The sequence below is a fragment of the Argopecten irradians genome, chromosome 14, assembly GCF_041381155.1.
Source record: "Argopecten irradians isolate NY chromosome 14, Ai_NY, whole genome shotgun sequence".
Classification (NCBI taxonomy): domain Eukaryota; kingdom Metazoa; phylum Mollusca; class Bivalvia; order Pectinida; family Pectinidae; genus Argopecten; species Argopecten irradians.
In genome coordinates, this window is record NC_091147.1 from 32,563,240 (window position 1) to 32,576,098 (window position 12,859).

Sequence of the window (12,859 nt, forward strand, 5' to 3'; positions counted from 1 at the left end):
CTTCATTTTTACTATAAGACAGTCGAGGGGTGGATATAACGACAGTGAAGGTAACCCCTGGGGTATCGAAGATGAACAATTGTGCACGCATCTTCTAAATTAACGATAATACTCAGATATAAAACTGGATTCCTACAAAAGTATGTCTGCAGCAAGAGTTTTAAAGATTAACGCAAGCATACAACGCCTCATGTGTCCTAATCACTCTATTGATTTAACAATCACTCTTTTTACAGTTGAATATTTTGTTTAATTATTTTATATTTATTTTTTTGTGGTTTTTTTTAAATTGTTATTTTTTGGATGTGTAATACTTCAACAACATTTTTACTTAGATCTACGTGTATGTTGTAGGTGCGTTTTAGAGAGTAATCTATCATACAGTTGTTGATACACAAAGTAGCTGTTTGTATCGCTATGCATATGTATGGTTGTGTAATTATTCATTGGTTCAGTCTTAAACATACTAATCATTTCATTATAATATGTTTTTAGTATGGTAACCGCACATATAATACAAAAACGAATAGGTTTTTACCTTTTCCAATAGAACACATGTTTCACGAGAATGTTACATATCGATTAATCCCCGATTAATTTGAGGAAATGGAAAAGTAATATATTTTCAATATTAAGCCAAATTTGTTTTTAGAAATATCATAAATAATATACCGAACGTCGATGTGTCAAAATTACATGAAGTTAAGATCATTTCTAATAATTTTAAACATAAATATGTACAAATGACGGAATAATTTACAAACGAGTACGTCCCGTCATACTATAAGAGATACCTGTAGATAATCCGTGTTCTTCTGGTCATCATATTACAACACGATACGACAGAGTATGTAAAGATGCACGTGTACAACGATTTGGGTGTTATTACAGATGTCTAGGGTCAAGCAATCGTACACGCGATACACTATTAGACTCAAAACAAGACGAACATGACACAACAAACTCGTTAAAATATCATATTTCCCAATTAATCACTTTTTTACATAATTAATTTTCATCAAGGAAACATGCTGTGTAATACATATCTATAGTCTTGTTTTTTTTAAGAATTAATATATTTTATATGGTATCACTTCCAATTTAAAAATCAATTTTGCTTACGGAAGCCGACCAGGTGCGTGTCTTAATGCGTTTTAAGACAAAGTGTGTTCTATATTTATAACCTTTGTCATTAACATGTTTTTGACTGGAGTTTTTATCAATGAGTATGGTGTGACTATTCTCGTGTTCCCATCGACGAGATTCTCGTTGAAGCTTATCCCTGGATCCATTCATACTGTCGCACCTGTTGATGAGGTTCGGATCACGCAATACCTACCTGTACCCGTAACGCCACCTACCGGCGAGGGACCATCCGCCCACCTGTACACAAACACTATACCCGAATCTTTGTCGGGCAACGTTTTTATTGTACGATCAACATTTTTGCGCTGTTCACAAATTCGCATCTGTTTGGACAGCCTATATTTATCGTGATATGATATCATGTGATGGCATATCAATCTCGACAGGAAGGGTCAGAGGTCAAAAGAAGGACGGATAGAAGCCCCACAACTCCAACATCACAGCTCAGTATTGCCTTTATTACCAAAGTCTCAACTTTCGTGTATGGGGTGGCGAGCCATCACATCAAAGCCACATTTCAGGTGTGGGGAAATGAACAATCTAATATGCTTTGGTGCGCATGTCTCATTTCGACAAACACTTTTGTTTGGAAGAAATCTCCATTGTTCACTTGATGTCATGTTTAATCGGAGAGTATCATCTTTTATATGCCACTATAAACACGTGTACTGATATGGTGGACTGTATTAGTCGACAACAACTTTTTTATTGATCCTTCTCGCGTAATCTTTACTTAACTAAACATTTTTGCAATTTTATGAAACATTATGTAAAATGCTGATGAAACACAAAGCTGCTACAAATACATGCTATGTAAATTGTATTTTAAAAACTTCATAAATGTGTACAGAAATCGCAAATAAACTTTAACTCAAGTATTTTTGTTGTTTTTCGTGAATTATTCTGCAAGGAGAATTTCTAGAAGATACGTATCCGGTATGTAAACAGCCTTTTCAATCCTCATACTGTAAATCGTCACCAGTTCATAAGTCTGACAATAAATAGACAGGAAAATTTGTGAAGTTGTGGGGCCACGGTGGCCGAGTGGGTAAAATGTCTCCAAATATTACCACGAGCCCTCCATCTCTTGGTCGCGAGTTCGAATTCCTAGTTGGGCAGTTGCCAGGTACTGACCGTTGTCGGTAGTTTTTCTCCTGCTACTCTGGCTTTCCTCCACCAACAAATCTGGCACGTCCTTACATGACCTTGACTGTTAATGTTACGTTAAGCTAATGAAATCCAAACCCCGAAGAACAGTACAGTTAAGCCATATGTATAAAATTGTTTAAAGTTATATGTACGGTATTTTCCATTCACACAAATCAAGATAAGCTTTTGATATGTTATTCATAACCGAAACTCAGTAATATTTTGAAAATTACATTACTTTCAATGCATCGGTTTTAATTTCGCAAATACAAATAATAGCAGAAAATGATATTTAGCAGTTCTGCCAGAAATCAGTATGTGCTCATCTGTAGTGAAGCGAAATGAGAACCTAAGGTCAGACCATGAAGCCAAATTGTGGTCTACAATTTCATGTCACATTTTTACAGTGTTATTAGTAATTGTAAGATGATTTCTGCAGGAAAGTTTCCATCTTAACATACATACGGCATAAACAATAACAATTTAACAGTACATAATTTCTGTGTTGTACATGTAACTAACGTTTTAAGGTATCTGAAGCCATTTGAATGATTTTCACGGCTTAATTCAGCATCACCATGAAAACGGTAGTATTGTTGACATGAATTCACAAAATGAAGCAAAGATATTAGAGTACTTTGATATTTACACAACTAGCATATAGTTCATATATATAAACTAGCATTGCAATCATATGGTGATTAGCTCTAATTACTTAATTGAACATACAGTGTACAGTGTAACAGACATGTTAGGAGGCTAAAATTATCAGATATTTACCAATATTAATGTATTCATATAGTTATATTATATCATAAGTAGTTATATGGATGGGTAGGGTTAATATTTGATCAGAGTTTCCCATGCTTGTCACCCAAGCCTCAACAGACTGGCAATGGACTGCAATGTTAAAAATCCTTTTGTGGCATGTAAAGGGTCCCAAACCACCCCTTTTAGCGAACAGAAAAGGGCTATAACGAACCCCTCAATCATTATGGACAGACAGAAGTGGAAACCAATCACCAGTCCTAGCCGGTAAATAGAGGCCCGGGAGCTCATCAAAGACAGGTATGAGGAAATAATATCAACCAACAGATTACAGGTGACAGGTGAAATCAACATCAATGGCGTGGTATACAAACAGAAAGCCCACCTACTCCTCGTGTCTCGTGCTGTCTGTAACAGACTGGGAATTAATTGATGTTGAATTCATTAGACGGTCCATTAATGGTATTATGAATGAAATATCAGGTAGAAAATACTTGGCACGGTGTTCGATAGAGTATAGTTGTGTATACAATATTATTATTATTATTGTTACGGACTTTGTACAAATTTTCAATGGTTAAATTCTAACGTAAATTTTTTTTATAATTTGATTTTAATTTAGTTTTTCAATAATACAGTTAGGACTTTAGGGTAAGGTGATGGTCTGATGGCCCTAACGTAATTTATCGTGTTTCTATTACTGTAACAGGCAACATATTTCAATTACCTACCTAATGTGATGATATACCATAACTGGCTCTGAATGTCACATTACGTACGAATCACAACACACGTATAAAATGCACTTTATGTATTCGCTTTGAATTATCTATTTTCTTTTTTGCACAGTCAAATGTACTAAAAAATGAGTTTTGGATTAATTATTTTCTTTTTTGGCGTAGTCAAATTTACTTAATAAATAAGTTTTGGATTACCTATTTTCTTCTTTGTGTAGTCAAATGTCCTTAATAAATGAGTTTTAGATTATCTATTTTTTGCCCAGTCAAATGTAATTAATAAATGAGTTTTGGATTATCTATTTTATTTTTTTGCGCAGTCAAATATACTTAGATAATGAGTTTTTGATTATCTATTTTCTTTTTGCGAAGTCAAATATACTTAATAAATGAGTTTTGGATTATCTATTTTCTCTTTTTGCGCAGTCAAATCTTCTTAATAAATGAGTTTTAGATTATCTATTTTCTTTTTTGCGCAGTCAAATGTACTTAATAAATGAGTTTGGAATTATCTTATTTTTTTGCATTATCAAATGTACTTTATAAACAAGTTTTGGATTAATTATCTTATATTTTGCGCAGTAAAATTTACTTTACCTATCCGTTTTGGATTATCTATTTTCTTTTTTGCTCAGTCAAATGTACTTAAAAAATGAGTTTTGGATTATTTTTTTTTATTTTTTTTGCGTAGTCAAATGTACTTAATAAATGAGTTTTGGATTATCTATTTGCTTTTTTTGCGCAGTCAAATGTACTTAATAAATGAGTTTTGAATAATCTATTTTTTTTTTATTTTTTTTTTGCGCAATCAAATCTTCTAAATAATGAGTTTTGGATTATCTATTTTCTTATTTTGCGCAGTCAAATGTACTTAATAAATAAGTTTGAAATTGTTTTTGCGCTGTCAAATGTACTTAATAAATGAGTTTTGGATTATCATTTTTTTGCGCAGTCAAATTTAATTAATAAATGAGTTTTGGATTAATATCTTATATTTTGCGTAGTTTACTTTTTAAATGAGTTTTCTGAAGATACCGTGAAACATGACGACTTCCGTTTACTTTTGCTAGTTGACGTTTACAAATACTAAATACTAAACAATGAGATGTACTTGAGTGTATCATCGTATCACATCATTTGAAATGAGTAAAGGATGTACATTAAAACCTGCAACCTCACTTGTTTGTAGCCCACCTTTTTCATAAGACAACCTTCTTAGGCCCACCAAATGGAAATTTCAACACAATGTGACCACAACAATTGTTTCTATATTCCTATAGATCTTGAGCTTATTAGCATATCAGTGTTGTTTAGCTTGATTATAAATAAAACACGGAATTTTTTTTATACTTGCTCTTATACAAAATATATTAGATAAAAACATATTGATGCTGTTCAGACATGTTTGGATTATGTCCAATTACTGATGATCTCATCTCAATGTTAGGAAATAAAGATGATTTATTTGTTGTAGAAACAAAAAAGTAGAATATCATAAAAAAAATATCAAATGAATAAAAGCAATTTGTTAACAAGCTATACAAAGGAATTAGGCTAAAATGTGATGCATTGATATTAATGTGTTGATACTTATTACTTATCACTATTGATGTTATTGGTCCTTCAGGAATCTTGTGTCTGTTTATAACTTTAAATCTTTAATGAGATTCTGATAATAATGATCATCCTCTATGAGACTGTTGTAGGACGGTATGGGTACCCCGCATGATCGTGGTCAACCAACCTTTATTGTTCAACATTGTTAATATGCTTTGTGGTAAAAGTCTGCATGGCAGTCAGCGATGACTGTCAGGCTAGTATTTATACGCTTCGTAACTGCGGTTACGGACGGCTTGTCGAAATGACGAGCGAGATCATGTGACTCCGGTCTGATTTCGATTGGTCGACAGCCTCCGTATCGGGTGTCCCTCTTTCTTAATACGCTGTGTGGTTTATTTTATATGAGGGCAATAGAAATTTATCACATTTAATGTTTTGAAATCAGAGTTAGATACATTGAAAGACAATTTGATTCCGTGCCGTGACAAGGTTTTCGGAGCGGTGATTGAGTGCTGATTGTACCGGTGTTCGCCATGGACACGGGCTCCATTCTACTATGTTCTCAACCATTTCGGTAAGTGGAGAGAAGTTGTTTCGGAACATATATATATGCACAAATGTTATTTCTGTTATTATCATTTCTTCTATCATGGCTCCTCAAAAGTGGAATATTCTCAAGGATAACACCGGAATGTATTAGTTGTGAAAGAAGACAATGAATCATTCATAAATACAAATGTCTAGAAACTTCATTCCTTTAAAACAAAGCATTATATTGCAATATATTATTAAATCTGAAAACATAATTCAAAACCAAATGTTTCTAAGATAGATATGCATTTAAACAGATATTTTTAGAACTCTCAGTTCATTAGTCAACCGTAAGATAATGCATGGTCTAAGTATGTCTTAGGCTATTTTTTCAAAATCTGCATCTAAATAATTTTATATGCATATTTTAATTTTATCGGCAATATTATCAATAGAAAACCTTTTCGGTTCAGGCATTTTTTTGTATATTATTTTGAAATATTTTTAATGTTTTTGAATTTTGTAAAATTGAAAAGTGATGTTGTGTAAATATATTGTTTAGAATTTTACATTTTGACTTTAAATGTCGGATTCTTTAAAGAAGTCGTGTGTTGTATTACGATTCTATACATAACTTACAACGTCTCTCATTTTAGTATAGGATATTCATATCGTAATATTTTTTAATAAGAGAAAACAGGATGTTCAATTGCCATGAACGATACCAGTAGTTACGTTATCAAATATTGTATGTCGATATATGATCAGCGGTACCAGTGCGAACATAGAGTGCTTGATACAACATCACTGAACAATGGAAAAATTATAATATATGACACGCAAAGTGACGATAAAGTTTAATATATTAAACAAAGTGAACCTCAAGATCGTTAGTGATTAAAAACAACTCACTCTTGATTACATTTCATCACATTTTGTTGATGTAAGAGGTAGGATGTTACAGTCAAATGGGTGAAATAACAAGCAAAGTCTACATAAATTATCTTCATAATATCTACAATACTTCTAATAAAAGATCAAACATTTACACCGAACATCTAACATCCACAACGGTAGGATCACTTTACGTGGTTAATGGTATGGCCCTATACATTGCCAGAGGGACGTTTATACAGGGGTGGAGGAGTACTCGATCTGTATGCTGCCCACGTTCGTCCCACACTTGGTAACAATACTTAAGATAAAATCCCGGGTCTAGGTATATAGGAGTCGACACTACACTATACTACCCCACAGTGCGGAATTAATGCTATACCGCCTAGAGTTACCCCATACACCGGGTAACGCTGTAAGCCACTGTTAAAGGCACATTTCGTTTATAATCTGGATTTAAGAGAACAATCACTGTATCTTGGTTAATTTAGTCGTTAGGTATAATTTCATTTCATATCATTTATGTTTCCCCGAGTACAATATTTATGATAAAATTGCAAAATTTTCAATATTTTATTTACAATGATTGAAACAAGCTATTTGTTTGATTTTATTAATTACATAGTATCTGAGACAGCAGACACGTTAAGGTCTAACTGTATTTTATGGGCAATTTATTTCAATTTATTATATAATACTTGATTTATTTCTTGGATTAAAGTTAAACTGTAAATTTAATTCTATTGAATATTCAGACCAGACCAAACCTGGAAGGCAGTGCACAAAGAATGTTAGACATTTATTGAATGTTTTATCAACTACGGTGATGGCATTAAACCAAACAAAAATATATATTTATTTTTTGATCATTTGAATATCTAAGATGATAATGAAGGTTTCTCGAAGGAACGGCAAGTTTTCTTGTACACACATTATAAATAGGCACGGCTATTCTTACTGTTACTTACATATAATTCATTTTGTCTAATCACAATATTCCGCATATTTCAAGTCTGATCAAAATATACATTTTAAAACGATCAAAGAAAATGATTATATTTGACGTTAATATCCATAACTAGCATTTAGATATACAAACATGCGTCGTTTTAATTAACATCCAATTACTTTTATCTTTTAAATAAGTATTTACCATGTAAATACTTATTATATTCAGCATGTAAATAATCATCATTTTTACCATGTAAATCCTTATTATATATACCATTTAAATACTTACTATTTTTACCATATAAATAATCATCATACTTACCATATACATACTTATTATATTGACTATGTAAATAATTATTATATTTACCATGCAAATACTTATTATATTTACCATGCAAATACTTATTATATTTACCATGTAAATATTCATCATATTTAGCACGTAAATAATAATTATTTTTACCATGTAAATAATCACCATATTTATCATATGAATACTTATTATATTTACCATGTGAAATCTTATAATAATTACCACTAATTTACCTGATTTACATCTGAATTACAAGATTTGTCATTTAGTGATTTGATTTGCCATTGAGTTTACAACTTACAGTTATTTTATTTATCTTACTATTCATTTATTAAATATTGAATTACGTTATCTACACTAAAATATTTTATTTATCCTGGAATTACTCTTCTTGTCATATTGACCAAGTTATTTTAAGTGTATAAATTCATCACGATATGTCATCATGCAGATCTGCACCTGCTGTACTATATTCCTATACTATTTCGTTTAACATAGGAGTATCCATTATAATATTTCAGAGAAATATTTCGTTTAACATAGGAGTATCCATTATAATATTTCAGAGAAATATTTAATACCCGTCATTGACATTAGTTCTGCTTAAGTCATTTAAAACTACTGAGGAAATTTTGATATGCCATAGTATCTCACATTAAACGACATTCGTGACAGAACGTTGTTCCGGAATATAATTGATGTTTTTTGTAATATTTTATGCATGAAGTCGTCTATTTAAAAAAAAATAAAAGGCAAACGGACATATATGAAATGGATACAAACTTTACATACAAAATTATATTCTAACCTTGGCTATCGATAGGACGAATTAAATCTAAAATTAAAAACAAAGTAATCAACTAAATGAAATACCATACTGTGCAAGCGTATTAAACTCTTCACAATTAGTTCAATACATCATAATTATATAAATTAAATCAATACAAGAGGTTGTTAAGCGATAAATACACGGCATATAATAACATAGGGCTTTTGATCTCATTCCATGCATGTACGGTTCATGATAAAATCAAAATAAATTCAAGAAGAAATAAACGCAATTGATTATTTGAAAACGACCTCTTTTTTGGTTAAGAAAACTTATACTGTATTTCTTTTACAGTCCAATACCTATGTATGGACACAGATTTGCTGCCGATGTCACCGGAACCGGAAATATACACCCTGCATCCCACCTCTTACCCTGCTTCCGCCCAGCACCTTTCGATGGTCTGTACAGCGCACCAGGTTCAATGGCAGCGTACAACCTTGCAATTCAGGAACATTTAAGACGACTTCAGGGACGCCATATTGACAAAGTAATGGAAACCCATCACACACTTAGCAATACTGTCATGTGTGCAAACAGTAATATTGTAAACATTCCCAAACCGGATTTGGAAACACCGCCGTTAAATCGAAGTATTCCTTCATTGCCGTCAAAACTAGACGTAAAGGAAAAAGCTAGAGCATCTATGAGTCCGTATGAAAATTTTCCTTCGTATTCTCTCGGACGGAAGTTATTTCCCTGCCCTAATTGCAGATATACCACAGACAGGCGAAACAATCTGAAGCGACACATGCTGACGATGCATCAAACAACCTCAAAACTTCTGGAGTGTTGTGGTATCCTGTTCAGAACTAAAGCATCGTTGAGAGAACATGCAATGATCTTTCATTACCATGGTTACACGTGTTACTATTGTGGCAGAAGGTTTTGTCGGAAGGCACTTCTGAAGCGCCACCTATCCGTTCATAATGGCCAAAAGGACTTTGTGTGTAATGTTTGTGATTATGCTACGAGTCACAAAAGTAACTTAGAACGTCATAAAAAGGTTCACCAGAGACCTGAAGACTGTAAAGATACCGACGGGTCAAGAAGTGATCATGACATTGATGGCACGAAAAGTGACATTGACCTTGAAGGAAGTGATCATGCTGAAAGCATGGAAGACTTATCAGTTTGTTCGGACAGTGATGATGAGGAGATTAACGTTCACAGTGATTAGAATAAAAATAAAATAGATATAAATATTATAGACACAACCATCATTTTGTTATTGTTTTACAAAACTCTAGTCAATGATTCAATATCATTGATAAAAATCCTAGCAATACAATTTCCACCCGAGAGGAAATCGGATATTGGATTTTCTGAACGCTTTACAGGCCTTGATATTGAATTCTATTCAAATGTAATAAAGTTATATGCTATTTGTGCATCAAAACTGTTGTCTGCATGACGTAGAATAATTAATCACATCATCATAAAATGTTTGAGCTTCTCTCTCAATAGAAAGATTGATTCAGTGTTTACGGTTCCAGATAAATGCTGTGTTATGATGTATGTCTTTTATGTACTCATGTACATATTTACTTTGTTGAATATAAATAAAAACCTAACTTTATTGATTTTGTTTTTTAATTGTTTCTTTTTTTGGAAAATCAGTGATGATCACCTTGTGTATTTAATCATTGCAAAGAAAAGATGGTATATTCCACAATTAGGGTTTTCATAAGAGCAAGTCACTGTATTACCCAGATATGTCTACATTCATTAGACAATATATTTACCAGATATGTCTACATTCATTAGACAATGTATTACCGAGATATGTCTACATTCATTAGACAATGTATTACCCAGATATGTCTACATTCATTAGACAATGTATTACCCAGATGTATATTACCCAGATATGTCTACATTCATTAGACAATGTATTACCCAGATATGTCTACATTCATTAGACAATGTATTACCCAGATATGTCTACATTCATTAGACAATGTATTACCCAGATATGTCTACATTCATTAGACAATGTATTACCCAGATATGTCTACATTCATTAGACAACCCAGATATGTCTACATTCATTAGACAATGTATTACCCAGATATGTCTACATTCATTAGACAATGTATTACCCAGATATGTCTACATTCATTAGACAATGTATTACCCAGATATGTCTACATTCATTAGACAATGTATTACCCAGATCTGTCTACATTCATTAGACAATGTATTACCCAGATATGTCTACATTCATTTAACAATATATAACACAGATGTGTTTGCATTCATTAGACAATGTATTACCGAGATATGTCTACATTCATTTAACAATATATAACACAGATATGTTTGCATTCATTAGACAATGTATTACCCAGATATATATTATTCAGATATGTCTACATTCATTGGACAATGTATTACCCAGATGTGTCTACTTTCATTGGACAATGTATTACCCAGATATGTCTACATTCATTTAACAATGTATAACACAGATATGACTACATTCATTAGACAATGTATTACCCAGATATGTCTACATTCATTAGACAATGTATTACCCAGATATGACTACATTCATTAGACAATGTATTACCCAGATATGTCTACATTCATTAGACAATGTATTACCCAGATATGTCTACATTCATTAGACAATGTATTACCCAGATATGTCTACATTCATTAGACAATGTATTACTCAGATATGTCTACATTCATTAGACAATGTATTACCCAGATATATATTACCCAGATATGACTACATTCATTAGACAATGTATTACCCAGATATGTCTACATTCATTGGACAATATATTACCCAGATATGTCTACATTCATTAGACAATATATTACCCAGATATGTCTACATTCATTAGACACTGTATTACTCAGATATTTCTACCTTCATTGGACAATGCATTACCCAGATATGTCTACATTCATTAGACAATGCATTACTCAGATATATCTACATTCATAAGATACTTTATTACTCAGATGTGTCCACATTCATTGGACAATGCATTACCCAGATATGTCTACATTCTTTAGACAATGCATTACCAAGATATGTCTACATCCATTAGACACTGCATTACCCAGATATGTCTACATTCATTAGACAATGTATTAACCAGATATGTCTACATCCATTAGACAATGCATTACTCAGATATATCTACATTCATAAGATACTTTATTACTCAGATGTGTCCACATTCATTAGACCATGTATTACTCAGATATGGCTACATCCATTAGACACTATATTACCCAGATATGGCTACATTCATTAGACAATGTATTACCCAGATCTGTCTATATTCATTAGACAATGTATTACCCAGATCTGTCTACATTCACTAGACAATGTATTAACCAGATATGTCTACAGATGTTTGGAATCTATAAACCCACTTATGTTCACAGTGAAGTACTTTCGCTTTACATGCGTGATGATATGTTCATGCATGATGATATGTTTATGTGTGACGATCTGTTCAAGCGTGACGATCTGTTCATGCATGATGATATGTTCATGTGTGACGATCTGTTCAAGCGTGACGATCTGTTCACAGCTAGTTAGAGTCATGTAGGTCTACTGCACCTGTGCCATCTAACATTTTTACGAATTCTCATCGTTCAAGAAATATATGTTTTTAGTATATAGAGAACAGCAGTAAATCAACTAAACCAGCAATCATAAATAGCATATTATGTAGTTAACCAACAACTGACATGTCTTTTTAACAATAGTTGTTATCTATGTAAATCTTAATATTTGATATTTTCAGAAAATTGTTGGGTGATAATCAATACGATAACACGATAATGGTATATCAGACGTGACTTCGTATTTGTTTTATGTGCGTATGTTATTATCTTAAAAATGCTGTAGGAAAAATAAAACATATTGCCCCCTCCCCAAACCCCAAACAATGCTGAAAAATATATTGAATCCAATTCTAATTGACTATGAACACTTCATTCATCTTCCGT

The 12,859-nt window shown here is 32.3% G+C and overlaps 1 protein-coding gene across 1 annotated transcript; it reads left to right on the forward strand.

Moving 5' to 3' along the window:
- The first annotated feature begins 5,774 nt into the window (after positions 1–5,774).
- LOC138307471 (zinc finger protein 2-like) lies at positions 5,775–10,464 on the forward strand. Its single transcript, XM_069248245.1, has 2 exons — positions 5,775–5,934; positions 9,176–10,464. The coding sequence occupies exons 1-2, from the start codon at positions 5,894–5,896 to the stop codon at positions 10,059–10,061; spliced, it is 927 nt and encodes a 308-aa protein (XP_069104346.1). The 5' UTR covers positions 5,775–5,893; the 3' UTR covers positions 10,062–10,464.
- Positions 10,465–12,859: the final 2,395 nt, after the last annotated feature.